Raw genomic sequence first — 27,265 nt, forward strand, 5'->3', positions numbered from 1 at the left:
TTGTAAAGGTTAAGGTCAGCCCTGATAATTTAACCTGGTGTTGTAAATGGTGTTGCTCCACCTGTTAAGTGAGCAATAATGGTAATCCTTGGGCTTGCGAGCTGAGGCGGAGACATAGGCAGTATTGACCGAATCTCGATAACATTTCTTGTGTCTGCTTTTAATTTTCACAATTTAAATTTCAACACTTGAATGTTTGTGTTTAATTGTTTGAATATTTGATTGAGGTTTTGATTATATAGAAAGACTCTAGGTTTGTGTAATATTGTTTGTGAAATCTGAATTGACCTAGGAGAAAAGTTTTAAATACCCAATTCAACCCCCCCCTCTGGGAATACATCAATTCCAACAGTGACGGTCTTTCTTCCTGGACAATATATATCAGCAATAGTTCCTATCTGTCCACTGCTACGACAATAGTCTCATACTGGCCCATCTGAATTGTAATCATCTTCACGAACCACCCACCCATGCATGCACCGACATGGCTGCTGCGGATGCAGAATCTCATTCCGGCTTAACTGCGGCCGATGCGGACCTTGAATTCATCCACTCAAATGACTACTGGTAATCCATATATATGCTTGGTTCACTATCAATGATAGCTCTTCCATTTTTTTTGTCCACTATGCTAAGAAAAATCCCAGTCCATGGTCAGACATATAGATCTTTTCTTCAGATTTGAAAGAGGTTGCTAGTATTAGGAAAAGTGAGACAAGACCTTGAGGACTTGATTCATTGAAGAAGCTAAAAATGAGTAATGCTTCCGTGAAGCCTTTGCACATTAACACTACAAAGTCTGTCTCAAAGAAACTAATTAAAATCTTCCGCAGATGACGAGAGTGGGACTTCCTAATTGGGGGAAAAGCTAAATAATATGATGTGTAAAGGGTCTGGTTCCATTAAACCTACAACATGCTCTTCTCATTGTATTTTATCTTCAACTCGTCCAGATTCTCATTTGTGGTGTCAAGTTTTGCTTACTAACAGGGCAATATCAACAACTCTTTTTATCTGTCCACTGCTACGAAGATAGCCTTTTAGCTTACTAGCCCTACTGAATTGTAATCATCTTCACAAGGAACTCACCCATATATGCATATGCATTTGAACAAAAGCGTGTTGTTTCTCTTTCGTGCACCCCATTTCTTTTACTGTATGTGATGAACAACTTCAAAAGATCTCTCAAATTAATTCTATTGCATTTAAGAAATCAGTCCAATCATTGCAGAACTTCACCACACCTACCCTGGTTTGTACACGATTATTCCAAAAGAAATGAACTTGAAAATGTTAAAATTTAGAGAATCTTTTCAACCAATATTCACTATATATCAATGACATATCTTCCATTTTTTTTTGTCCACTATGTTAAGAACAATCCAGTCCATGGTCAGACATGTAAATATTTCCTTTAGATTTGAAAGAGGTTGCTTCTATTAGAAAAAGTGTGAGAAGACCTTCAGGACCTGATTCATTGAAGAAGCTAAAAATGAGTAATGCTTCCGCGTGTGAAGCCTTTGCACATTAACACTACAAAGTCTGTCTCAAAGAAACAACAAATTAAAATCTTTCGCAAATGATGAAAGTGGGACTTTCTAATTAGGGGAAAAGCTATATAATATGATGTGTAAAGCCGGGGTCTGATCCCATTAAACCTAGGACATGCTCTTTTCGTTGTATTTTATCTTCAACTCATCCAGATTCTCATTTGTGGTGCATCTTGGCCACTTAGGTGACCTAACAATCGAGGTGATTCCTTGGTCATCTCTGTCTTAGTGGGAAGGCCTTAGGTTTGGATTATCTATAAGCTAATCTACTTGTTTTTCCGGTCAACAAATGCATTAAATTCGTCGCTGATAATGAACTATTAGTGACTGTTTACACACACCGTGACTACTATATTACTATTACTGACGGTTAAAAAATCATCACTGATATTTTGTTTTAGTGAAGCCTTCAATTCGTCACTAATACCCCAAGAAACGTCGCTAATATTTTCCCAGAATAGTTTCCACGTGAAAAGTAGTTTCCCGCGATGGTTTGAGCGGGAGAGCTGGTTTTTAGTGACGCAAGTATTAGTGATAGTTTTTGTTTTGCCACTAAAAGTATATTATTAATGACGGCTTCGAAAACCATCACTAATACTTGCACTATTAGTGACGGATTTTAAAAATCGTCATTAATATGTCACTTTTAATGATGAAATTGGAACCGTCACTAATACTTTCATCACTAAAAACCAATTTTTTTATAGTGATCACTATGTCATTGATGAGAAAATCAATCTTAATTTTCAGGAAAGAAAACTATCGGAGATGGGGGTAGCCACACCACTATGTCATTGATAGATAGATGTTGGAAGAAATAAAACTCTTATATCGGTAACCACACCATTGTGCCATTGGAGAGAAAACCAATCACGATTTTTCAGGAAAGAAAACTATTAGAGACCAAGTTAACCATACCATTGTATCACTAATACATTTTAGAAGAAATAAACCTCTAGCATGGGTAACCACACTATTGTATCATTAGTGAGAAAATCAATCACAATTTTTACAAAAGGAAACTACTAGAGACTTGGGTAACCATAACCACTATGTCCTTGATAGATGTTGGACGAAATAAACCTTTGACATGGGTAAGCACACTGCTATGTCATTATGAGAAAACCAATAACGGTTTTCAGGAAAGGAAACTATCATAGACCTAGGTAACCATATCACTATGTCACTAATAGATTTCGAAATAAATAAACATTTGGCATGGTATTGTGTCATTGGAGATAATCCAACTTGTTTTTTAAGATAGATAACTACCTTTGACATGCACAAGTCGCTAACCATTGGTAGGCATAGATTAGCTCAATCTACAAGGGATGCCTTTGACCTTTGACACATACAATTCACTAGGCATTGATGACAAACCATCTTGGTTTGTAAAATAGAAACTTACCTTTGACAAGGGCAAGTCGCTAGCCGTTAGTAGGCATAGAAAAGCCCAATCCATAAGAGATGCCTTTAGCACAAGCAAGTTGCTAGCCATTGGCGACAAACCAACTTGGTTTATAAAATAGATAACTACCATTGGCACAGGCAAACCACTAGCCATTGGTTGGTGTAAACTAGCTTAGTCTACAAGGAATAAAGGTGGAAGTGATAGACCAATCCTGGTTGACAATACTTTGAGCTCTGTTAAGAATGATTTTGCAAATGAAAGGTCCATGAGATGTAGCATGTATTGATACATGAAGTACTTTATTTCTACTTACCTTCTCACCATGCAATGATCAACTACAGTTCCCACAAGGCATTTCTTTATTTATCCGATCGCTTTCAAATCTTTTAGCACTGTTGCAATTTTTTTATCGTGTCACTTTTGCCAATTGTACTATCATGAATCTTTCTTGATTCAAGCCATCTTGTTCATTTTGAGAATGTTCAATATTAGTCTACAAGCTTGTAGACTCTCTTCAAGTGCCCTTTTGACAAGGTGCAACCTAAAATCTCTTTTATTGATAGGTTAGCAAATCGTATGATTGGCTATTTACTTTCAAGAGAATTCATAATTTTATATTTAAAAAATGAAAAGAAACCACAAAATAATGTGATGCAAATTCCTAGTGATCAATTTGCATTATCGAATCTATATTTGGCTATATGTTAGCCTAATAATTGATCTAATGGATAATGACTTCAAATCAACTTGGGCCGTGTCACCAATATCTCAATTCTAGAACTTCGTATGCTGGACACCCATCATCATTTTAAATGCCATCCTCATAGGGAGTTGTTGAACTGCCCTTTTAAGTTTTTAGCTCAACTTTTTTTTTTTCTCTTTATCGTTTCTCTATCTTTGCTTATATGGATGCCATTTCCAACTTTAATCAATAGTTGAACCCCATTGGGCGTTTCTCTTCTGAGTGTGTACTTCTCAAATTTGTTCTTTGTTGTCAGTTCTTTTACTTTGGAAAACATGGTCTGACATTGCGACATTGCCATTGTTTTATCAATCTTTATGTGTAACAACGTTATTCTTTGAGTATCACTATTGAATTTTGGCCTTCAAGGTGGTATGACACGGATGAAACATAGGACAAGTTTTAGGGCTTAAGAAAGATGGGAAACTAGGATTAAAAACCACATTGATGCCCTTTCCCCAAGTAATGTAAGTACTCTTATTTTAATGATTTTTTTGGGTGGAATTGACTGAACTTGTAGCATGGAGCCAATAAGCTGCCCATGTACCCAACTCAAGATTTGATAATTATGTACTTCAAGACTTTACTGTCCTATTTTGACAATTTAATTGAGATAAAAACCAATTGACCAATCTAGTCAGGACTTCTATTAATAACCAAATGTAGGTTGAGGTTCACGAACTAAAGAAGAATATGATTATAAGGCTCAAATTTTATATCTACGAGGGCTTCAAACTTGTCCAGCAATCACCTTTGAGAGGGGTTGTAAAATTCTCTTTCTTTAAATTGCCACTTGGCACTTGCATCTTTTCTATTGCTCTTTTCATTATGAGCTTTCATTCCTTTGCTTTTGCTCATTTATCATTTTTCTACTCATTTTCATTTCCTTTTTATTTTTCTCATCTTCTTTTCATTTTGCCTTTTATTTTCACTAACACCCTCAAAACTACCCGAAGTTAGGGGGTGATCCTTTAATGGGTGATTAAGAAATATATGTATAAGCTCAACTGGACTTAGCAAAGGATAATTTTTTTTAAAATTCAACAGCTCAAAGATGGCATGTCTTCATCTTAACATTTATCATTATCTCAAATGAATCATCATTTTCTAAGGACCCCAAACACTAATCTATTTAGAAAAGTGACTAAAGAAGAAGTTAACTTACTTGTTTTGGGCTAAATGGGCTAACAAGTGAAAACTCAATTCATTAAGGTTCTTTGAGATTTACTGGTCGACCAAACGATGAATACCTGTCGTTAGTCCAAATATCAACAAATAATACGAAAAAAATTATCACACATTAGATTAAATAGAATAATGTTTTATTCATATTAAGCACAACATGTCAATCCAAATGCCTAAAAACACAATTGATTCTCATAGGCAATGATGCACTTCTAGTGAAAGTTCATGTAGAGCTTTGTCAAACCAAGTTTATTAACCCCTTTCTTTTTCTAGGCATGCCCGAAAAAGAACACTTATTGATGCAACATGAGATGAAATACAATGTGCCTAGAGAATTTTCTAAAATATCCCTTTTTAAAAAAAAAAATTGATAGGAAACAAATATCAGATCATGAATTCACTTGGAAACAAAGAGCATCGCACATGCTCATTCCCATTGCAATGAAACTTCACCTCAACCAAAGGATTTTTTCTAGTTTCATGGCACCACAAAGTTCAATCCACATAACCAAGAGGACTAATTATACATTATCAACAAAGAATTACTCTTACAATGGTTGTGCAATGGTCAAACATTACAAAGAAGTTTCTTAAACATGTATAAATGCATGAATGCATGGAGGCAGGGATGAATGCATGAATGACTTATGTGTGGATGCATGATTGACTTATATGTGCATGGATGAATGTAAGAATGCACAAATGCATGAATTAATGAATGAATGCATTCTAACCAGATGAATAAGACTCATGATTATGACCAAGTACCCCTAATGTCATGAATCTTGACATACTGGAAAATTGAAGGGATGTATCATAAATGCTCTCCTATTAGACCAATAAAGAGAGGCATGATGCACATGGATTAAGTATGCCAGATGAATTAACATTTGAGATGTTCAAGGCTAGCATGAGTGAGCATGGATGCATAGATATTTGTGATTTGTGAATTGGAAATGGCAAACTTGATGCCCACAGATAGGCAAAATGATGGATTCTTAGGGATCAGGTATAAATGGACGCATGCTAATAAATTGAGCATGTATAGACAGGTGGTCACATTTAAGCATTGTTAAATGTTCTCACATTGAGCATACACTGATAAGTGCCTCAGATTGGGTATAAACAATGGTTGCTCATAAGTTCGACATAGGGTCCTGGTATGCTCACAAATTGAGCGTGGAGAGACATGGTTTATAAAGAGATCAAGGAAAGATGGAATCTTACACATCAAGCATAGGTGGTGACGTGCTACAAATTAAGTATGGAATGATATATACTCACGATGAGCATAGCCAAAGGGATGCTTCCAAATTGAACAAAGCCTCGAATTAAGCACATAAAAGGATGTTCCAAATTGAGCATAAGTGTATACTCGAAAGTTAAGTATAGAGAGTTTCAAACTCACCAATTGAGCATGGAAGAAGGTGCTCATAGAGATTTCAAAGCATTAATGAAATTTGAAAACCTTGTAACATATCATTAATGTTCTCATTTTGATATATTTCAAACATTTCATATTCCATGCACAATGCAAGATGTTCCAAATTGAGCATAAGTGTATGCTCAAAAGTTAAGTATAGAGAGTCTCAAACTCACAAATTGAGTATGGAAGAAGGTGCTCATAGAGATTTCAAAGCATTAATGAAATTAGTAAACCTTGTAACATATCATTAATGTTCTCATTTTGATACATTTCAAACATTTCATATTCTGTGACAAGCATATTTATCCTAAATCATTTTACCCTATAGGTTCCTTCATGGGTCACATGAAGTGTGTGCCAAATTTGATTAGCGGAGGTACATCCAATGATGCTATTAAATTCTATGTGGTTTAGTGCACAATGCAAGATGTTCATAAGTTTAGAATTTATTAGGTGCATGTGTTTTTCATTATCATTCCACATATTTCTAGATTTTGTTTTGGTCTCACAATTCTCCATAATGGTTAGGGGAGTGTATTCATCTTGGATAATATCCCAAAAATCAAAGTCAAGGGTGTTTAGAAAAATGGTCATCCTATTTTTTTAAGTAAACCTTCTCATCATTGGAGAATGGAAGTCGAATGGTGGAGAATCCTTCAATGCCAAAGTTAAAGATTACCATTGATCACTAAAAATGGTTAAGTCAAAATTTAAAGAAAAGCCCTAGATCTAATACTAATTGTTGGCCCAAGTGGCAACCCAAGAGGGGGTGAATTGGGTTTAATATAAATTAATGTATTTGATACAAAATTAAAAAACAAATTAAATAAAATAAGTAAATACAAAAATATTGAATTATTTTAATGTAAAGAAGAGTAGGGATAAAGAAATCCAAACTCTTTTTATAGTGGTTCAGCAACCGGCCTATGTCCACTCTCTCAACGCAAACTACCTTAAGGCTCCACTAATCCCTTGCTTTTTGGAGACTAAGGAAACTAGTTACACCCCTTGTTTTCTATGGAGACAAGGAAACCAATACAACCTTAGTTTAACAAAAGCAAGGACACCAAATTACAAGATAGATTACAAACAAGTTTCCCCACAATGAATGATTTACAAATTTGAAATTCAAAAAACTATCAAAGAGTATGTAAGATTATGGTACAAGAGTTTTTTATGTCTCTCTCAAAAGTGAGCAATTTAAGGCAAAAGAGAGATTAACAGAGAGTAAAGAGTTTGGACACTTGAGAATTCAATATGAATATGTTCTCTAACGTTCTTTAGGCCTTGGAGGCTATATATGAGATTGGAGAAAAACTAGTTATTTTCTTCTTGTTATGAACTTTTTCAGATCAAGTTGGTCGACCACTTATTGAACCAGATTGACTACTTACTAGCCGTTAGAAAGAAAATTTTGATCATTATATGCAATACTATGATCAATTGAAATTAAATCAAAATTTAATTCTTCAAATCTTCTCTCAATTCTTCAACTTCAAATTGCTTAACCCTATTAAAAAGTCATTAGTACACAATAGTTTGGTATTATCAAAACCAGATTGATGAAATCATAGAGCAACCTCTACCAAAGTGAATCTTTAGATGCCTCGACATGAATGGTGAACTAGAAATAAGAAATCAAGAATTGAGGAATGAGATATGGGTCAAAAATAGGTCAATGGAGTCGTCACTAACCTAATATAACCTAAACAAGGTTAGAACACTTATTCATTTACTACCAATTAATTTGGTCAACTAGCTACCCCAAGGGTCCAAGCAACACCAAACAATATTCATTGCCCTTTATTTGATTACCTTTCCATTTAATATTATTTCACCTTGCATCCCACAGTATTCCAATTTAGAACACAAGGCTTCTTCACCTCAAGAAAGTTTCTTTCCACTTTATTTCAATTAGGGATGTAATTGATTTGGCACTGAGCCAAAAACCATCGATTCAACATCAATTCAAAAAAAAATCTAAACCAACATCAATTCAAAAAAAATCTAAACCGCAATTGAATAGGTTCCATTCGATTTCTATTGGTTTTTTAAAATAAAAATAATGTCTAACCAAAAGAAAAAATTATACTTCAACTCTGAGTGAAGCGTCTAAGCCCAAACCAAGGCCCAATGCTACCTAACCCACATTCCACACAACACATTTGGACATTCCATGACACATTTGGGATCCAACTCATCAAAATTGAAGAACGAGGACTTAGGGAAAGTTTTAAAGGGGGGAGGAGAACTGTCTTTTCCTCATTTAGTCGATGTGGGACAAGACCCACTCTTACCAGCACAACCTTACAGTAAAGAAATCCCTCAATTGTTCATGATTCAACTATAGTGCCTTGCCAATCTGATTTTCTGATTTTGTCACTCATTGAAAATCCAAACAACATACACAAAAAATTTCAATTTTATGGACAAACAGAGTACAAGCGGACACATATGAAATTAGAGGAACTAGCCCTTGACAAAGCACAATATGAGATTCGATTTTCCAGCTCCCACGTCACTAAGCAGAACCTGAGATCACCATAGCCAATCTCCATCACTGCCATTCCTTTTCACTGAGAATTTTAGCCTCGTGTCTGAATCCACAGCCTCCAACCCCAATTGAGGCCTTAAGCCTTTATCTTTGTTTCCTTCTTTTCAAGAAGGGTAGGTGAATGGGGTCTAGAGTCTCATGTAAATAAGCTCAGCTATACTGCTCCAATGAGGGTACGTGACCACCACTAAGAAATCCAGTTGTTTCATAAGGTTGGTTAGCATTTATGGTATTGCAGAAGTAGAATAACCACTTATTTTATTTTTATAATGTCTACGAAAACAGTTGACTATCTGACCAAAGAATATGTAATCATGTCATCCCTTACTCTTCTAAATATTAGAACCTAAATCTAAAGGGAGGAAACCCATGAGAGAATGGGGAAAATGAATATGAAACTTGCACTGTCATGAATGATGCCACCAGATCTAACACCACTCTAAGAAGTCATTTGGTAAAATTTGCTGGCGAAGAAAGATTTTTAAGTCAAGGTCGGCAAGCAAAAGGGGATACTACCCAAGAGGGGGAATGAAGAAGCTAAAGAGATCCCTCAAAAAGCGAAAGCCCTATGGAGATGACCTTGATTAGAGAAAAAGAAAGAATCTTGAAGGGAACCCTTGGTACAATTAAAGTCTGGGAGTTGCGTGGTATGCACCCTTCAATCCCATAACCCCATTGTATATAGAAAAAATTGCTTCTAATGTCACAATAAAAACAAAAATCATCCATTTAAAATATAGCCCTACACGTACCAAATGTATATTTGGCCCATAAATAAAATGTTCATGTTCTACTGAAATTCAAATTCCAACTAGAAACCCAATATATCACCTCAAAATAACAAGCAGCTTTTGCCATCATTTCAATCTATCCTAGTAGTTTTTATTCAGTCACAACTCACCCTTACCTGCATAATAAACTAGTGTAGTACCTGAATTAGAATTGAAGAGAATAAACACCCAACTTGTTAACAACACATTAATTTATCAAATTCATCCCACACTGTTGGAGCATTTTTATATCCAAAATTACAATTACAAAAATCTAGAGACTAAGGAACTTTGAAGTAGACCTAGCAAAGCGGATCGGGTCGGATAATCTGTGGCGGATAAGGCGGATTATCGTGTGAAGAAATTATAATCCATATTCGACTTGTTTAAGTGGCGGATTAGGCGGTTTCGGGTCGGATAATTCATGGCGGATGGGCGGATAATCCGCCATTCTCAAATATAATTTTATTAAAAATTTATATTGTGTCATAATAATTTAAGTTGTATGCGACAACTTGCGATTAGTTTGTGTATTAACTTTTCTAATAATTATATCAATCATTCAATCGTTTATACTAATTAACAACTCATGATTCATGTAAGTAAAACTGTAAGCATTAAAACATAATAAATTAGTCCCAATCCAACTCAAAATAGAAACTTGAACCATGCGACTCGTGTGAGTCTCTCTAAAATCTAAACATTACAACTGTTTTTAAAGCATGCGAATTTCTTTAAACACAGCTATTTTCAAATCCGAAGAATCTCTCAAAATAGACATTCCCAATTTTCCATATTAAAAATAGGGTATTATCATTCTCTTTTCAATGTTATGATGCATTCTTATTTACATTACTATGATAACATCTTTTAATTTTTTTAAACTATCAATTTCTTATATCATGATTTTATATCCTTAAACTAGACATTGATTGAATGAAAGGTAACCTCAATTCTTAAAAACTATCTCTTTATCTCTTGCTCTACCAACAAAGTAGCCAAGCAATGCTAAAATTACAAATCTCAAATTGCACTGACTTTTTTTTTTTTTTTTTTCAAATTCACAACAATTAAAATCATAAGTTCAAAACTCATACTCTTAACATCGATTGAATTTTCTCCCGACATATTTGCTTTTCTTCAAATAAGTTGTAGAATTATATTTTAGTGTGAAATTATATTGAATACCATCTAAGTACAAAGCTCGAAATCAACTACCTCAAATACAACTTAAGACAAAATTTTTATGGGCTGATTGGTATTATTGTCAAAAATTACAGAAACGAAATCAAAAATAAAAATTAAAAAACAGAAAAAGAAAAATCAAAAAATCAAAAACCAACAAACGACTCAGAAGTCAGAACTCAGAAGACAAATTTCCCCAAAAGAGAGAGAATTGAACCTGGTTCCGTGGTTCGTGAAGCTGAAGCAACAAGCGAGTGATGGGCGGCAGTCGACGACGACGAAAGCGAAGCCCTAAACGAAAGTGAATGAGAAGTGAGAACGCAGAGAATGAGAGAATAATCAGACGATTCAGATTTCAGACGAGCGACTCGAGCGAGAGAGCGATGGGCGAACAGCGAACTGGCGAAAGTACGGCAACACCGCAAGGCGAGGGTTGTCAGACTCACAAGGCTCCGCGAGCGAGCGAGCGATGGGCGGCAATCGGCGACGGCGACGAAAGATTTAAGTATGAAACCCTTAACGAAAGTGAACGGGAACTCGGAAGTGAGAACGCAGAGTACAGTGCTGTCTGTGGCCTGTGCTAAGAATCTGGGCCGGGGTGCGCATGGGCACTGGGCAGTTGGCAGTGAATTGGACGTGGCTAAAGTGGGTTGGGGGTGTTGTTGGGCTTTACGCGTTAATCTAGACTTTTAAGCAGGTTGGCGGATCTCCGCCCGATAAACCCAATATCTGTTAAGAGGGCGGATATAATATGAAAAATAATATTCGATTCATTTAACAAGTAATTTAATTATAATCATTTAAAATAGGTCAAATTCGGTTCGGATTAACGAATTTTTTCTCATTTTTTTAGATCTACTCTGAAGATTAAAACGTGTATTAGATCACAAGGCTTGAGCCCAGTGTGCTCTAATACCAAGTTAGACCACCATCCCTCCCAAAAACTTAAGCAGTTAGAAATTGAACCGGATAAGATAAGCCTATGGATTGCTTTTGGTTTAGATTTGAAAAGTGTGGCGGAAGAGAACCAAAACTCTGATACCAAATAATACGGAACCCCAAGAACAAACGTCCGGAGACCCCAAATCAGATTTATCAAAACCCCAAACCCAAAATAAGGTTCGACATGGTATAGGATCCTTGACCTATTGCTTGACGTGAAGCACAAACTAGGAATATCAAATTAATGGATGAATGCCACAAAGGTAGCACCTTTGATAAGTTCGATGAAAGTTCAATGAACAACTTGAAGAAAAATAAACCTTACTTATAATTGTATTCAACAAAAAATAATCATCCTTTAATACAATAGAGAGTTGACTACTTATAAAAAATAAAAGAAACTCATGGCATCAGTTCGGCCAATAAAAATAAACTATGACATCAATATGGCCAATAAAATAATCTCACATAACCTTAAGCATGTCATGTCATTTAATGAAACATGTGCAAATCACATGTCATGTGTCATTTAGTGAAACATGTGCAAGTCACATGCCATGTGTCATGTCATTTAATGAAACATGTGCGAATCACATGTCATGCTTAATCGATACAATTAGCCCACTATTTAATCCATAAAAATTCCTCAAACAACCCTTATTGGCTTAAGGTTCCAACTTCACACGCCTTTAGACAATTTAGCATCTTAAGCTCTTCAAGAAATCTTTTTCTTTATTGTTCAAGGCCCTCATTGACTCTTGCTCAAGCAACTTCTCGATTAGTTCTTGCATAGCCTCATTGACCTTCTTGGCTCTAGCTCTTGTGATGGGTCTGCTTGGCATGTGTAGATCATCGTGTGCAATCGGAGCTTGTGGGTTCATATCAAAAAGACATAAACAACTTATCAAGCTTCACATTTGGTCAAATCAATGAACAAATTGGTGTTTTAAAAGTATGATGATTATGTCCCGTTCAAATGAAGGGTGACCATATTTGGTCAACTAGTTTTCCCTAAAAAAACCAAATTATCATTTACCACTTGCCAACCCATTGGAACTTGAAGAATGTATATGTTAAACCAATTTTTTCTCAAAAGTTAGCTGACCATAAATTTAACTTGGGTTTGGGTCTTCTAAAGTTTGACAAGTCACGCCAAACAGACTATAATAGCAGCATCTACTGTGGAAACTGAATTTGTGGCGTGCTTTGAAGCCACAATTCATGCTTTGTGGTTGCAGAACTTTATCTTAAGACTTGGGATTATCGACAGTATAACCAGGCTGCTGAGAATTTATTGTGATAATTCCACAGCAGTCTTTTTCTTCAAAAACGACAAATATTCTAACGGCGCTAAGAATATGGAGCTTAAATATTTGGCCGTTAAGAAGGAAGTTCGAAAACAGACAGTGCTTATAGAACATATAAGGACTAAATTCATGAATGATAGCAGATCCTTTAACGAAGAGATTGACACCAAAGGCATTTAAGGAACATGCTAATCACATGATTCTTTGTTGTAATCCCTAATGTATGATAGTGGATCTTTATGTTTTGTTCTATAACATGTATAATGATATTAATAAAAGTGTTTATGAACATTATTTCTATTTACCATCAATCACGTGATTATGGAGATGGATTACTGTTAAACAGAAATGGTCTTTGACAAACACATTATAGGGACAGTATGGTAACCTCCTATTATGGATCATAGTTAAGTGGTCTATTAGCAATTGTGGTACATGGAAGGGAAGATGTCGTTCTAATGATATTTACTACCATGACTCGTGCTAATAGGGTGCTTAATTGTGATATTATGGTAATCTCATTGAAAGTATAAGTAAGCTAATATTTTGTGCACATTATGGTTATTTGCTAACCTATATTAATATCATTCATATGGGCCAAGTGGGAGAATGTAGGATTTATATCCCAAAGGATATGTCCCACATGAATGATATGGGTCTCACATAAAGGGTATATATCCCATATGATAAAGGATATTGAATGGATGAATTTATGGGTTAACATAAAAAGATTAGCTTAGAATAAATGAGATATTTATGGCTAGAAGTTTGAAGGGTATTCCTATATTATATTCATTAGCTACTGTTATGGGGAGTAGCTGTAAGGGAAAGCCAACATCAAGCTAAGCTAAGAAAAAGAGAGAAAAAGAAGGAAGAGAAGAGGCTAAGCTCATAAGCTCTAAAGGTTAGCTGAATAGTGATGTTAGCTGCAAGTAAAGCAAAGAAAGGCATATAGGAAATTGTCCTCTCTCCGCCTCTACTCTCTGAACATCAAGAAATCTCATAAATCTGGTGAAAGAAAGAAAGAGACCGAGGAAAAGTGGGAGAAACGATTTCTATGGATTCTCCGGATATTCTTTTTGATCGATTTAATATGGCTTATTTCGATATGTAAAGTTTATGTTATAATTTATTTATTTTCTGTATAAAAGGTAAAATAGATGTGAAGTTCATGATAATTGAAGATCCTTTGGCTGCAATATATTTATAAAAGTTTTCTTACAGTCCACTCAACACACACGCGCACGCTAGGGTTTTCTTGAGGTGTTAGTTGTAACGACCCTCAATTTCTTAATATAAAATGTAATATAATAAATGGAAAAGTCTACCTGAACCTGTAGGTAACAGGAACACCTGTCATTCACAGCGGAAACCTAAGTAGCAGCAAGCATAAAATCTAAACCATCCATCCATAAAGTATAACACCAGAGTTTACTACAACATCATGTAACTGTATTTATATACATCCTCATAAAACATCAAAATGACTCTAGGATCAAACACAAAATAATTTTGACCCTAGTACAAAATCTTACCCTCCTAACGAGATAATATCCCTAACTCAACGGCAGCCATGACCCGCCGGTCACTAGGGTTTCCTGAAAAATTAATTAATGTTGGGGGTGAGACACATCTTAGTAAGGGAAAATAAACTAAATACAGCTGTGTGGCAATATGAACATTTAATGCAATTATACATATACAATACATTTCATATTTTCGTAAATGTTCATCATATCATATTGAGTATCACATGCTTTCATATTTTCTAATAAATCATATCGTACATAAAACATTTGTTATAACTGATAATACTGAAAATATACTCAGGATGAATAGCTAACTAATGTTATGTATTACCCCCCATGACAGGTTGTGTAGCCCGAAGGCCGGACCCGACAATGGCTGGCTGACCACTGCCGAGTCAAATGTGTCTGTAAGTACGATGGGCCCGCCACACCCTGGTCCGGACTGCCAAGTGGACGTCTACAACTCTACACTAAAAGCTACATCAACTATCCATCTCCCACCCCCTCGTCGGGTGGTTAGCACAAGTCTGAACATAGACATATGATGTATATAACTATGGTACCGAGCTCCTGAAACTGAACTAAACTAACACCCGGGTTCTAATAACATATAGTACATGATAATATAGCATCTTTTATAATTACAGCCTTGTGCTGAACATTTCGTAAATACGGCCTTGCGCCAAAATCATACATACATATGGCCTTACGCTGATACGGCCTTGTGCCGAAATCATACATATATATGGCCTTGCGCCGATACGGCTTGGGGCCAAAATCATACATATATACATGCGTCATTCTGAAAATAATCCTTTAATCATATATTTTTCAGAATCATAATGTACTGTATACTTTCATAATTTCTCAAATCATACTGCATTCATATCATCATCATATCATAATATTTTCCCACGTAAAATAATATTCATGCCACACATTTGCTGTATAAAACCATACATTGCATTTTAAAATCATACTTTCTAGCATCTCATACATATATATACACATTTCAACATATAGTAGAATTTTCTCAAACGTACATTTTCCTTCATAATCTGTAGCTATAATACATGCTTTCCCGAAAATAACTTTTCTCATAAGTAATAATAATTTGTATGAAAATGATTGTTTTAATTTATTCCCTTACCTGGGTACTGAGAAAGCCCCTAAAATATCATGGTCTAACCCCCGTAGGATTTCCTAATCAATACCCTGAAACTGAAAACTCCCAGTATTAAACTTCAATATTTCTATGTGTATATCATTTCCTATAACTGTCGTAAGACCAAATTTGACTTAAAAAACCTTACCTCAACTTAGGGATGATTTCCTACTTGCTTTCACCAACGATCCGCTCCAACAGATTTGGAGAGAACTTCCACAGGAGTGTCGTGGTGACTTCAGAACGTCGAACCGACATAAATTTGGCCCAAAATCGAAGAGAGAGAGAGAAAGAGGACCAAAGGGAGGAGAGATAGGAGAGAGTTAGCTTAGCAATGAAGTTAAAATTCAGATTTTTAGTATTTATAGAACTAGATTCGTCGACGAGTCACGTCATTCGTCGATGAATCCTTCAATAATTTCGTCGACGAAATTCAGTCGGTTCAAACTCTCTCGGTATTTCTTCGTCGACGAAATTCAGTCTTCGTCGACGAATTCTCTTAAGCCCTCGTCGATGAATTCCCTGTATTCGTTGACGAAGCCATGATGATTCCCTTTGGTTATTCCTTCCAGAGTACAATGTTCGCGTTCGTCGATGAAGTCGACTTCCTCCTTCTGTTACTGTTTCCATTTTCCTTCATCTTATTATTTAAATCCCATTATCATTCAAGTTGTCAAATTAGTAGCTTATAAAAGCAACAGATGCAAAGACATAAGGCGGCAGGGGGAGCCTTCACGGCCATACACACACACATAGTTCTGATGATTGCTCTCTCTCTCTCTCTCTCTCTCTCTCTCTCTCTTCTCCACCGAACACGACCGCTGGGCAAGGGGCACACACTGCCTGCCATAACTCTCTCCCTCTCCCTCTCCCTCTCCCTCTCCCTCTCCCTCTCACGCACACTACTCTATTCATGCACACACCCAACACAGTCTTTGTAGTGACCCGAAGAATAATAGCATTTTAAATATTAAAGAGAGAGAGAAAATAGAAACAGAACCAGAAGGAGGCTGTAGTAGCGTTCGTCGACGACATTGCATTTTGGAGATAATATTAGATAATCATAAATTCAGGATATTGCCCAACTTCGTCGAAAAACACAGGGTCTTGTCGATGAAGGTCTTCAGAATTTCGTCGACGAACACAGGACTTCGTCGACTAGAAAATAGCAAGAGACGATTCGGGCTGCTCTGAATTTCGTCGACGAACACAGGGTTTCGTCGACGAATTTTGTGAAGGGCTCGTTGACGAAGTCACATGTCTCGTCGACGAACCCGACATTATAAAGAGTGAAAACCCAAGATTTTTACCATTTCTCTCGCCGCTCTCTCTCTCCTCTCTCTCTCCTACGACTCTCTCTCCCTTCTCTCTTCATTTTCGGCCCCACCAGTTTCCAAATCGAAGATTTGAAGCTACCACGACGCTCCTGGCGGAGTTCTCCACGCATCTACCAGAGTGGATCGTCGAGAAATCGGAGTTGGAAATCATCCCAAATTCAGGGTAAGGCCTTTTAGTCTTCTTTTGGCCTTGTGGTAGTTATAGGAAATGATACAGGTAGAAAAATACTGATGTTTAGTTTTGGCAAATATTGGTTTCAGGGTGTTTTGTAGGAGACCCTGCGGGTATTGGGCTAGAGTATAGTAGAGGCTTTTCAAAGTTAAGGTAAGGAAAATATGCTATGTTAGAAAATTTCTAAATATTATACAGTGTATTTATTTATGAAAATTATATATTAAACTATGGTGTGGCTTGTGAACATGTATGTAATACGGGGATATGTTTTACGAATTGTAGTTTCATAATTTTTATGAATTTCAGTACCATGATTTTACGGATTTAAGTACTATGATTATGTGAACTTCAGTACATGATTTTACGGATTTTAGTACCATGATTATACGAATCTCAGTACCATGACTATACGAATTCCAGTATTACGAATATGCAGTTCCATGTTATGATTATTCAGTACGTTATGCAGTATCATGGTTATTATGGTTATTTCATAATCATGGTAAAACAGATAGATATGTATAGAAAAATATTATATGATATCAGACCCTGTTGGACTTGCAGCTACAGAGTATGGTACCGTTGCTACAGATACTATGTTACTTTATGAGTGCAACCACCTATTTAGATAATACGTGGTACGGTCAACCACCTAGGCCCTTGAAGAGGTTAGGCTCCTCATCCATATATGGGTTGAGGTGGGTAGGTTGACTGACGGAGTTCAGTGATTTATTCCTGGTTGGCCAGTCAGGGCAAATCGAGCCTATGGGTCGCACAACCTCGTCATGAGGGGCATGTCATGACACAGATAGCCACAGGGAACAGTTTTAGTTACTATTACTTACGTATTGATTTATAGAAACGGGGATCCTACTATATACACTAAAAGTATTTTGAATTATAATGATAATACTGATATGTCAAGCAATAGGGAAAAAAGGGTGGTGTACTTTATTATTTGTGATGTACTTTTTGTACTCAGTTATTCATGTTTATATGAAACAGATTTCATGATATATAGTAGCTCATTTGTCACACACTAGTAATAGCATATTTCTTCTTACTGAGCATTGACTCATCCCAGTATTGAAATATTTTTCAGGTGATCCAGGTAGGCGAGCAGATCAGGCTCGCAAATAAAGGGGCGTCTATAGTGCCCTGTCAGAGAGTGAGTATCATTTTTGGGAGCATTTTTGTATTACCCTAGTTAGTTGAGGGTATTTTGGGGAAAACATTTCTGAACTTTGGTATTGTATGTAATAATTTATGGTTATGTTACATGATTTCCGATGCTTGCTGCTTTGGTTTTGGTTGGGTTTATCCCAACATGGTATCAGAGCAAGTAAAATATTAGTGTATAAAAAAAAAATCAATTTAATTAGCAGGTCGTTACAGTCTCCCTCTCTTGTAGCCCACAACCACACACACACACACACACACACGAGAGACACACACACACTGCCGCAGGGAGCCTTCACGGCCATTCACTGCTCTCTCTATCTCTCTTTCTCAAACCAGCAGTTCTCACTCTCACACACAGCAAGCCGACACTACCTTCCATCCCAGTCCCCTCTCCTAACCCCACACACCAGAAGCCAAAAAAAAGAAAAAAACACATGACCATAAAGAAAAAACCAGCAAACAGTCGTAGCTCTCCCCTTCTCTTCTCTCACTCTCGGCATACTCTCTCTATCTCTCCTCACAGCCAACCCTTCCCAGCAATAGTAGCAGCAGCAGCAGCCTCTTCCCTAAACCAGCAGTCGTGCCCTGCAACTCTCCCTGCAGCTTCTCCCTCTCTCAATCTCTCGGCAACCACCATACCACTACAGCCGTGCAACTCTCCCTGCACACGCTCCCTTGCACCACCACCTTACAGTACAGTGCCCAGCTCCTCCTCCCTTACAACTCTTCTCCCTATCTTTCTCCAAAGGTGGGATTTTTTGGTTCGTATTATCCTCATGTATATATTGTCATGAGTACATAATATCGCTTTTTATCATTTTTTATATCATGCATGCATTTAGGTAATTTTATGATTTGTATTGTCTAATTATCATATATTTATTACGGTTTATTATTTTATATGTTATCGTTATTATATATTGCATTGCATGTTTATGTTATTTTACTGTCATTTATATTGTATATGTATATTATTATTGTAGTTGTATTATTTAAGTCATATTTATTTAGGGTATTTTGTAATATTGTCGTATACTAATTTTTGGATTTAATTTATTTGCATGTTATTGCATATTGATTTTTATGATCAGATTTATTTCCATATTATTATTGCATTTCAACTTTAGGATTTGATATGTTTCCTAATTATTATCACATATTTCCATATTATTGGACGTTGATATTTTTAGGGTTTGATTACTTCCATATTATTGTATATTATTGTTTAGGGTTGGATTGACATTGTATATTTATTTTAGGGTTTGTCTTCCATAATTTTGTCTCATTTGTTTCCATATTTGTCCATATTACATTTAACTTTTAGGGTTTGATTTATTGCCATGTTATTAAAATTTTCCTTTATTGCTAATATTAGAGTTTTATTATTGAGGTTTTGATCATTTATTGTTAGGGTTTTGTTAAGACGTATTATTATCATACTATATTATTATTAATATTGTGATATATGTGTATTATTACTTTAGTAGTACTATACTAGTATTAACGTGTTATGATTATTATTATAGTGGTATTATAATATTGTATTAATATTTATGTATTATTAATATTAGGGTATATATGTAGTACTATTATGGTATAATACTAGTATTTACGTGTTATGATTATTATTATAGAGGTATTATAATATTGTATTAATATTTATGTGTTATTAATATTATGTGATATATATATATATATATATATGTGTGTGTGTGTGTGTGTGTGTGTGTGTGTGTTATTATAGTAATATTATTATTATAGATAATGTGTTATTGCTATGATATATGAGCATTATTATTCTCACGTATTTATGGTATTTTCAACTATATTCTACATTATTTTTGTATTGCGATATTTATTATTTCTAGTATTTTTGTATTATTTTATTAAGTATTTTTGTGTGGGGGTATCCCTATGATTTCAAATAGGGACACGGGCTTTTTAAGCCACACGTGTTTTAGTTCCGAGGGATACTCTATATTAAATATACTATGCGAATATATGTGTTGTCTATGTATGTGCATGTATATTAGTGTTTTGTAATTTTTCAAAGGGAGTAAAATAGAAGACTAATAAATTTAATAAGGGATAATTTTTAATTAATTAGGTACCTTTCATAAAATGTGTGTGTAGGAGGTGCTAGTACCTTCCTCTCACATAATCGAACTCCAGATCCTGATCATGGTCACACGGACCAATTCTACCCTTAATTGGGTGGTAATCACGCGTTCTAACCAAACTGCAAAAGGTTAGTGGCGATTGCAACATCCAATTTTTTCCAAAAATATCAAATCATTTTTATTTGCCTCCTTAGGGCACCCTCGCTCTCGGGACGTTGCGACAATAACGTCCATGATTTTCTTATCTCTATATTGTTTAATGGCAATACGATTTGCTACTAAACGATAAAAAATTGTTAGTAAAAGTATCTAAATTCAAAACATAAATAATTATTGTAAATCATATAAACTATTCAAATTACTTAAAATATAAAAGTACTATGCTTATATTATACAAATAAAAGTAAACCAAAAAATTTAATTTTATTGAATTAAAAATACATTACATTGTCTAATGTAAAATTTACAACCACAAAAAGTAAGGATAAAGTTTCTTTAGCTCTACATGTAACGACCTGCTTAATTTCGATGTTTTTTTTTTATATTATGATAATCTACATGCTCTGATACCATACTGGGGGTAAATCTAATCATTAACCTAAGCAGCGAGAAGCCGAATTCAAATAAACATAACCATATGTAAATATATACAATACCATACAATACCAGAGTACTACATGTTTCCCAAAATATCCTCAACTATGCTGGGATATACAAAAATTCTCCACAAACATACCCACTATCTACTGACAGGGTAGTACAGAAGCCCCTCTATCTACGAGCCTAGTCTGCTCGCCTACTTAGATCACCTGAAAAATGATTCAACACTGGGATGAGCCAACACTCAGTAAGACGAAATATGTTATTATTAGTGTATGGAAAATGAGTTACAGTATTATGAAAATCTATTTTCATATAATCATGTATAACTGGATATGTAAGTACAATACAAGTAATAAAATACACCGCCCTTTCCATGTTGCTTAACATAACAGTATTGTAGGTTACTATTCAAAGTACTTCTATTATACATAAGTATGTTCCCAGTTTCTGTAAATCTGTACATACGTAATAGTAACTGAAAACTTTCCCTGTGGATAATTGTGTGTTATGATTTAACCAATCATGATAGGATTGTGCGGCCCGTAGGCGGGATCTACACTGGCTGGCCGACCAGGGTAAATCACTATACTCCATCGATCTGATCTACCCACCTCAACTCATATTTGATGGGGAGTCTGTCCACAGCAAGGGCCTAGGTAATCGACCTATTACCACGTATTATCTAAATAGGTGGTTGCACTCATAACATAACATAATATCTGTAGCAACGGTACCGTGCTCTGTAACTGCATAGTCCAACAGGGTCTGATACTATATAATATATCTCTATATACTACTATTTGATTTACCATGATTCTAAAATAATCGTAATAACCATGATGCTGCATAAACTGTAACTGTAATTCATACGTCATAATACTGAGAACTATATAATCATAACACTAATAACTGCATAATCATAGTACTGAAATTTGTATAATCATGGTACTGAGATTCGTATAATCATGGTATTAGAATTCATATAATCATGGTACTGAAATTCATAAAATCATGGTACTTAAATTCATAAAATATATCACCGTACTATATTCATATTTTCAAGCCACACCATACTTTAATACATAATTTTCATAATTTAATAAACTGTATAATATTTCAAAATTTCCTAGCATAGCATATTTCCCTTACTTGACTACTGAAAAGCCCCTATGGTATACTGGCCTAACATTCGTAGGGCCTCCTACATAACACCCTAAAAACAACGTTTGTCAGAATAAAATATCAGTATTTGTTCGCTTACATCATTTCTTATAATTGTCATATGGCCAAAAATGGACTAAAAGGCATTACCCTGAATTTGAAATGAAATCCAATTTCATTTTACTAACAATCCGCTCCAGAAGACTTGTAGAGAACTTCGCCAGGAGCGTCGTGGTGGCTTCAGATCGTTGATACGGCGACTGGTGGGGCTGAAATCAAAGAGAGAAGTGAGAGGGGCCGTAGGAGAGAGAGAGAGGCACTGAAATGTGATAAAAATATGATTTTTCACTACTTATAGGGTCAGATTTGTCGACGAGACACGTCACCTCATCGACGAGTCCTTCAGTAAATTCGTCGACGAACCTTATCCTTTGTCGACTAAATTCAGAGCAGCCCAAACCTTCGCTCGGTTTTTTCTCGTCGATGAAATGCGACCTCGTCGATGAGATTATGAAGACCTTCGTCGACGAAATCCTGTATTTGTCGACGAAGTTTGGTAGTTTCCTGAAATTTTATTTCTCCAAAATGCGATGTTGTCGACGAAGTCTACTGCCTCCTTCTGTTCCTGTTTCCATTTTCCTCCCTCTTATCATTTTAAAATACTATTATTTTCTGGGTCACTACACTACATATAAAAATTGAATACAAAGAACTAAATTTCACTATTCTTTGTATTAGTGTTTTGTATAATAGTGTACTTAAGCTAAGGTGTGGAATTCTTTCTATTTTTAAAGCACATCATTTTTATTCAACTCTAAATGATCAAAAGTCCCTCTCAATCATGCAACCTAGCTTGTGCATGACTCTTGTTTGCAATGTATGATAACACCATTTACTCTAGAAGCTGCAAAATCATTTATATTTAAATTAGTGACATAAAGAAGGTAATAGTGCACAACATATCCTTCTAGAATATTTACTTGTTGTAAGTGAATTATAATAACAAGACTAACATATTCCCTTATCACAAAAGGAGGCTCGAAGAATTCACCCAACAAACAACATTTAAGCCCTTGTTAAGAAAATATGGATTAGTACTGGGTCTTTTTCTAATTACAAGCTTTAACAAGAGAACTCCAAAGTTGTACACATCTGATTTCATAGTAGCTATTTCACTTTACAAATACCCTAACTTCAATTTGTAAATATAAAGGGACAATAACATATGTTTGCACAAAAGATGCAAAACAAAGTATGAGCATATTATAGACCTAGAATCAAAAGGCAAACAAGAAAATGTGTCGAAACACACCTAGTGCCAGATAATCAAAAGTGTTGACAAGACAGGAAAGATACCATAGCTTATGTTCATATCAAGATATTATAAAATGTAAAAGATGGCATCTCAGAAATGTGCTTTCAATATTCTCCATTGCAATTATTTCCCTTGAAACAACTTGAAAATATTCTTTTTTCTTGTCAATAATTTCATTGCAGCATTAGGTTGTCATTCTCCAATGTCACCTACATTTATATCCATAATTTACCCTGGTTGAAGAAAGTAGTCTCTAAAAAAATTATTTGAAGGCCCATGTAGTTTAGTTATAAAAAAAATCGAAAACAAAACAAGTAATTTGGAATACCCCTCTTAAAAATGCAAATTATCAAATATTCATCCACACACTAATCAACACAACAAAACCCGATAAAGAATCACTAATGGGCAACAATAAAATACAGTAAAGAAAGGACCAACATTCGACTTCTAATTAATTAAAAAGAACACAGTCAAAGAGCAAAAAATGAACAAAATAAGCAAACAAAACATAACAAAAATGGAATTAAAAAATAGCAAAGAAAATAAGCATAACATAGACTTGAATTTTTTATAAAAAAAAAAATCAAAATATCAAAACACAACAATACAATAAGTAAGCAAGCCAAAGAAAAAAGGCCAAAAAACAAAAAGCAATGTAAAGGTCCCAAATTCAGGTAGCCATGAGTATTGAATAATGTTATAGAAGTCTAAAATAAGAGGTAGACATAGCACATACAAGCATGTAGAAACAACAATCACCACCAAGACAGAGCAAGAGCAGCAACTACAACTGAGTAATCACACACATGAATAAGGATACACAAGTCTTTTAAAAACCAACCGCAAGACCCACAACCATAACTAAACATGGCATATGACAACCAACGACCATATTTCCTTCTAATAATAATAAAATGATTTTCAATTCAATAAACAAATGCAACATGAAATCTAATATAGGAACAATTAAAATTCATCATGGTTCTCATCAAACTAGGAAAGTCCATTCGTTAAGGGGGACACATGACATCATATAACAATAACTATAACGCAATTGCCTCCGTTCATGATATTATGTTACATATAACAAACTTTACCTAGCATCATCTACCAATTAATTGAAGAGCTTCAATTCTTACCTTAGCTTCAATGGTTGGGTGAACGAGATGGTAAAAATCCTTTGACATTCTAAGTTTTGTTCTCTACCTTTGTCCTTAGACCCTAGCTGATTTTTTTTTCCGAAGGGGAAAAAAAAAAGAGTTCTGAATTTTTGAAGTGAATACTATGAGGTTGGGGGGGGGGGGGGGGCCCCCCGAGGAGCATTAGGTGCTAGTTAATTTTTTGGCCTCTCTAACAATGAGATAGGACATTGGCAACCATATGCAATTTTAAAGTCATTATTATAACTCTTAATTTTTTTTTATGATAATGCGTGCAAAGAGATAAGACCATCTTATAACGACAACATACATCTAACTCATTAAATAATTAATTATTAACAATGACATTTGTTATTATTATTGTTTTTTCTTTCTTTTTTATTTGTTATTATTATTGTTTTTTCTTTCTTTTTTATATGCATGCTAGTAGTAGAGTAGGATCCACTTTTCTTCTCCAAAACAGTAGTTCATTTCTTCAACATGGTTGAGAGTTCTACATTTGAGATTTGTCATATTTTTATCTTCTCAAATTCAATCCTCTTCCACGTCTTCGATTCCTTTCATCATTATTGGATGAGGTCGAATAACTTCTTCTTCCTCAACCTCAATCACAAACCTTTTTGAAAGTTTAGTTTGAAAAGCAAATTTCATAGGTTTGCAAATACCCCATAAGTACATCAATAGCCATGAATTTCAAATTTTTGGATTCTTCAATGGCTAAAAAAACATATATATGTATATATGATCAAAAAAAATTTTCTCACTTGAACATTTTTAAATTTTGACCATATCTTCTTAATTGTTTAAGAATATCCAAAACTTTTAAAAAATAATTCAAAACTAATTCAAAATCTTTAATGTATAGTTTTTCAAACTCAACTCTTAGTGTATGGAGATATTAATATTCTGTTAATAATTTTTTGCTCGTCTATTTATAAATACTATGTGAAAATTGTCTATTAATGTAACATGAAAACTTTATCGTACCATCATCATTATCTATGAACTTTAGACCTATGTATATCGAACTGATTTAAGTAGTGACTTTAAATTATAACGAATCTGCCCGTCATCAACATATATCTATCAACATGATTCGAGAATTACAATACACAAACAGTGTCTTAACACATTTTTCCCACCTTGCAATTGATTCACGCACGCTAAAGAATCCCCCGTCGCCGTCGCTCAATATATATATATTCATCAAGACATGAGCAGCCTCCCGAGCCTTGCTCTGCAAGTACTTTCCGTACTCCCTAGCTTTGCCGGCGACTGTTGTCCCCGCATAATCCAGCTGCTCCTTTCCCGGCGGGTGTTTTCGGGCAACATAATCATATATCCACGACATCCCCGTCACGCCGCACCCGCCGGAGAACAATAATCCGGCTGCGGCCACGAGGACCACTATCCCCGCCGGGACCAGAATCGGACTAAACAGGACAAAAGCCGGCGTAGCCACGATTAAGGTCATCACTGTCCCGGTTAAGGTTAACCCAGAGAGCAGCAGCAGAGTCGCGCCGATCGTAGTGGCCGTCAAGAACTTGACGGTTTGGCGGGACGACGGTGCCGATCTATGGAGTTTCTGGGTCACCTGTTTAGCTTGATCCATGGACACGATAGACGGCCGTGACTGAGTGATAGGCCTTCTGGTGAAATCGGATGGTTAAAACTGGAGATTGGGGATCAAGAGGGTGAAGGACGATTATATACATATATAGAAGGGGTGTGCCGGGAAACGTGGCGTGATCTGCAGCAGATGCCGGAAGCTGGCAAGTTAGCATGAGAGTGGTTTGATGGGCATCTGACGCGTGGCAAAAGGGCATAGTACGTGCTCCAAGGGTAACTTGCATCCCTCAAAAGCATCACGAGAGACGTACGCAAGTCTGGATTTGCCGAAACTCTTTTTAGGATATAAGTTTTTTTTTTTTAGAACAACCAAATTTTGATGTAATTATTAATTACAATTATTGATTAATTGAAGAATACAATTACTTCTAAAAAATTTGACGCGATTAAATAATTTATTTTATTAAAAATATTATGAAATCATTTGAAATTATTTATAGGAAAGTATTTTTTGATTTGAAAAAATAATTATTTAAGAATGATCTAAAATTATTTTTTGTAAGAGCTTCATTTTTTTAAAAAAAAATTATTTTTTGTGAAAATAATTTAATTTTTAAAAATAAATATTTTTAAATGGTAAAAATAACAACAACAACAACAACAAGTAGCCTTAAGTTCCACTAGGTCGGATTGATTATATGAATCCTTTTTCTCTAATTCACTTAATCAAAGATGTTTTCTTATATTAGATATTAAATCCTTACTATTTCATTCCAAGGGATTTTAGGTCTACACCTACCCTTTTTTCATACCAAAAACAATAATAACTCACTCCTCGCAAGTGCTCTAATAGATATGAGCTTCAAATGCCCAA

General features: G+C 35.2%; 2 protein-coding genes across 16 annotated transcripts in view; both read right to left on the bottom strand.

The window, feature by feature from the left end:
• The window catches only part of LOC131163757 (glutamyl-tRNA(Gln) amidotransferase subunit C, chloroplastic/mitochondrial), a 34,156-nt gene extending 22,647 nt beyond the window's left edge, over positions 1-11,509 (bottom strand). For 4 of the 13 annotated variants that reach the window (XM_058120485.1, XM_058120484.1, XM_058120481.1 and 1 more), the window contains exon 1: positions 11,041-11,496. The gene's annotated coding sequence lies outside the window, so the exon portion shown is untranslated. Of the gene's footprint in view, positions 1-4,868; positions 4,954-11,040 lie in introns of all 13 variants that reach the window. The other 9 variants (XM_058120483.1, XM_058120480.1, XM_058120478.1 and 6 more) reach the window with 5 other exon arrangements.
• Positions 11,510-20,984: 9,475 nt separating this feature from the next.
• LOC131163758 (oleosin G-like) lies at positions 20,985-26,511 on the bottom strand. Of its 3 annotated transcripts, XM_058120489.1 has the most exons (3): positions 25,965-26,510; positions 22,495-22,613; positions 22,202-22,396 (listed from the first exon to the last, which is right to left on the bottom strand). In XM_058120489.1, exons 1-2 carry the CDS (start codon positions 26,432-26,434, stop codon positions 22,520-22,522), a joined length of 564 nt encoding a protein of 187 aa, XP_057976472.1. In that variant the 5' UTR covers positions 26,435-26,510; the 3' UTR covers positions 22,202-22,396; positions 22,495-22,519. The 3 variants fall into 3 exon arrangements, with proteins under 3 accessions (XP_057976474.1, XP_057976472.1, XP_057976473.1); XM_058120491.1 differs by lacking the exons at positions 22,202-22,396; positions 22,495-22,613 and adding an exon at positions 20,985-21,389 and having other exon boundaries at positions 25,965-26,511; XM_058120490.1 differs by having other exon boundaries at positions 22,202-23,248.
• Between the last annotated feature and the right edge of the window lie 754 nt (positions 26,512-27,265).

Source organism: Malania oleifera, chromosome 9 (assembly GCF_029873635.1).
Source record: "Malania oleifera isolate guangnan ecotype guangnan chromosome 9, ASM2987363v1, whole genome shotgun sequence".
NCBI classification, from domain to species: Eukaryota; Viridiplantae; Streptophyta; class Magnoliopsida; order Santalales; family Ximeniaceae; genus Malania; species Malania oleifera.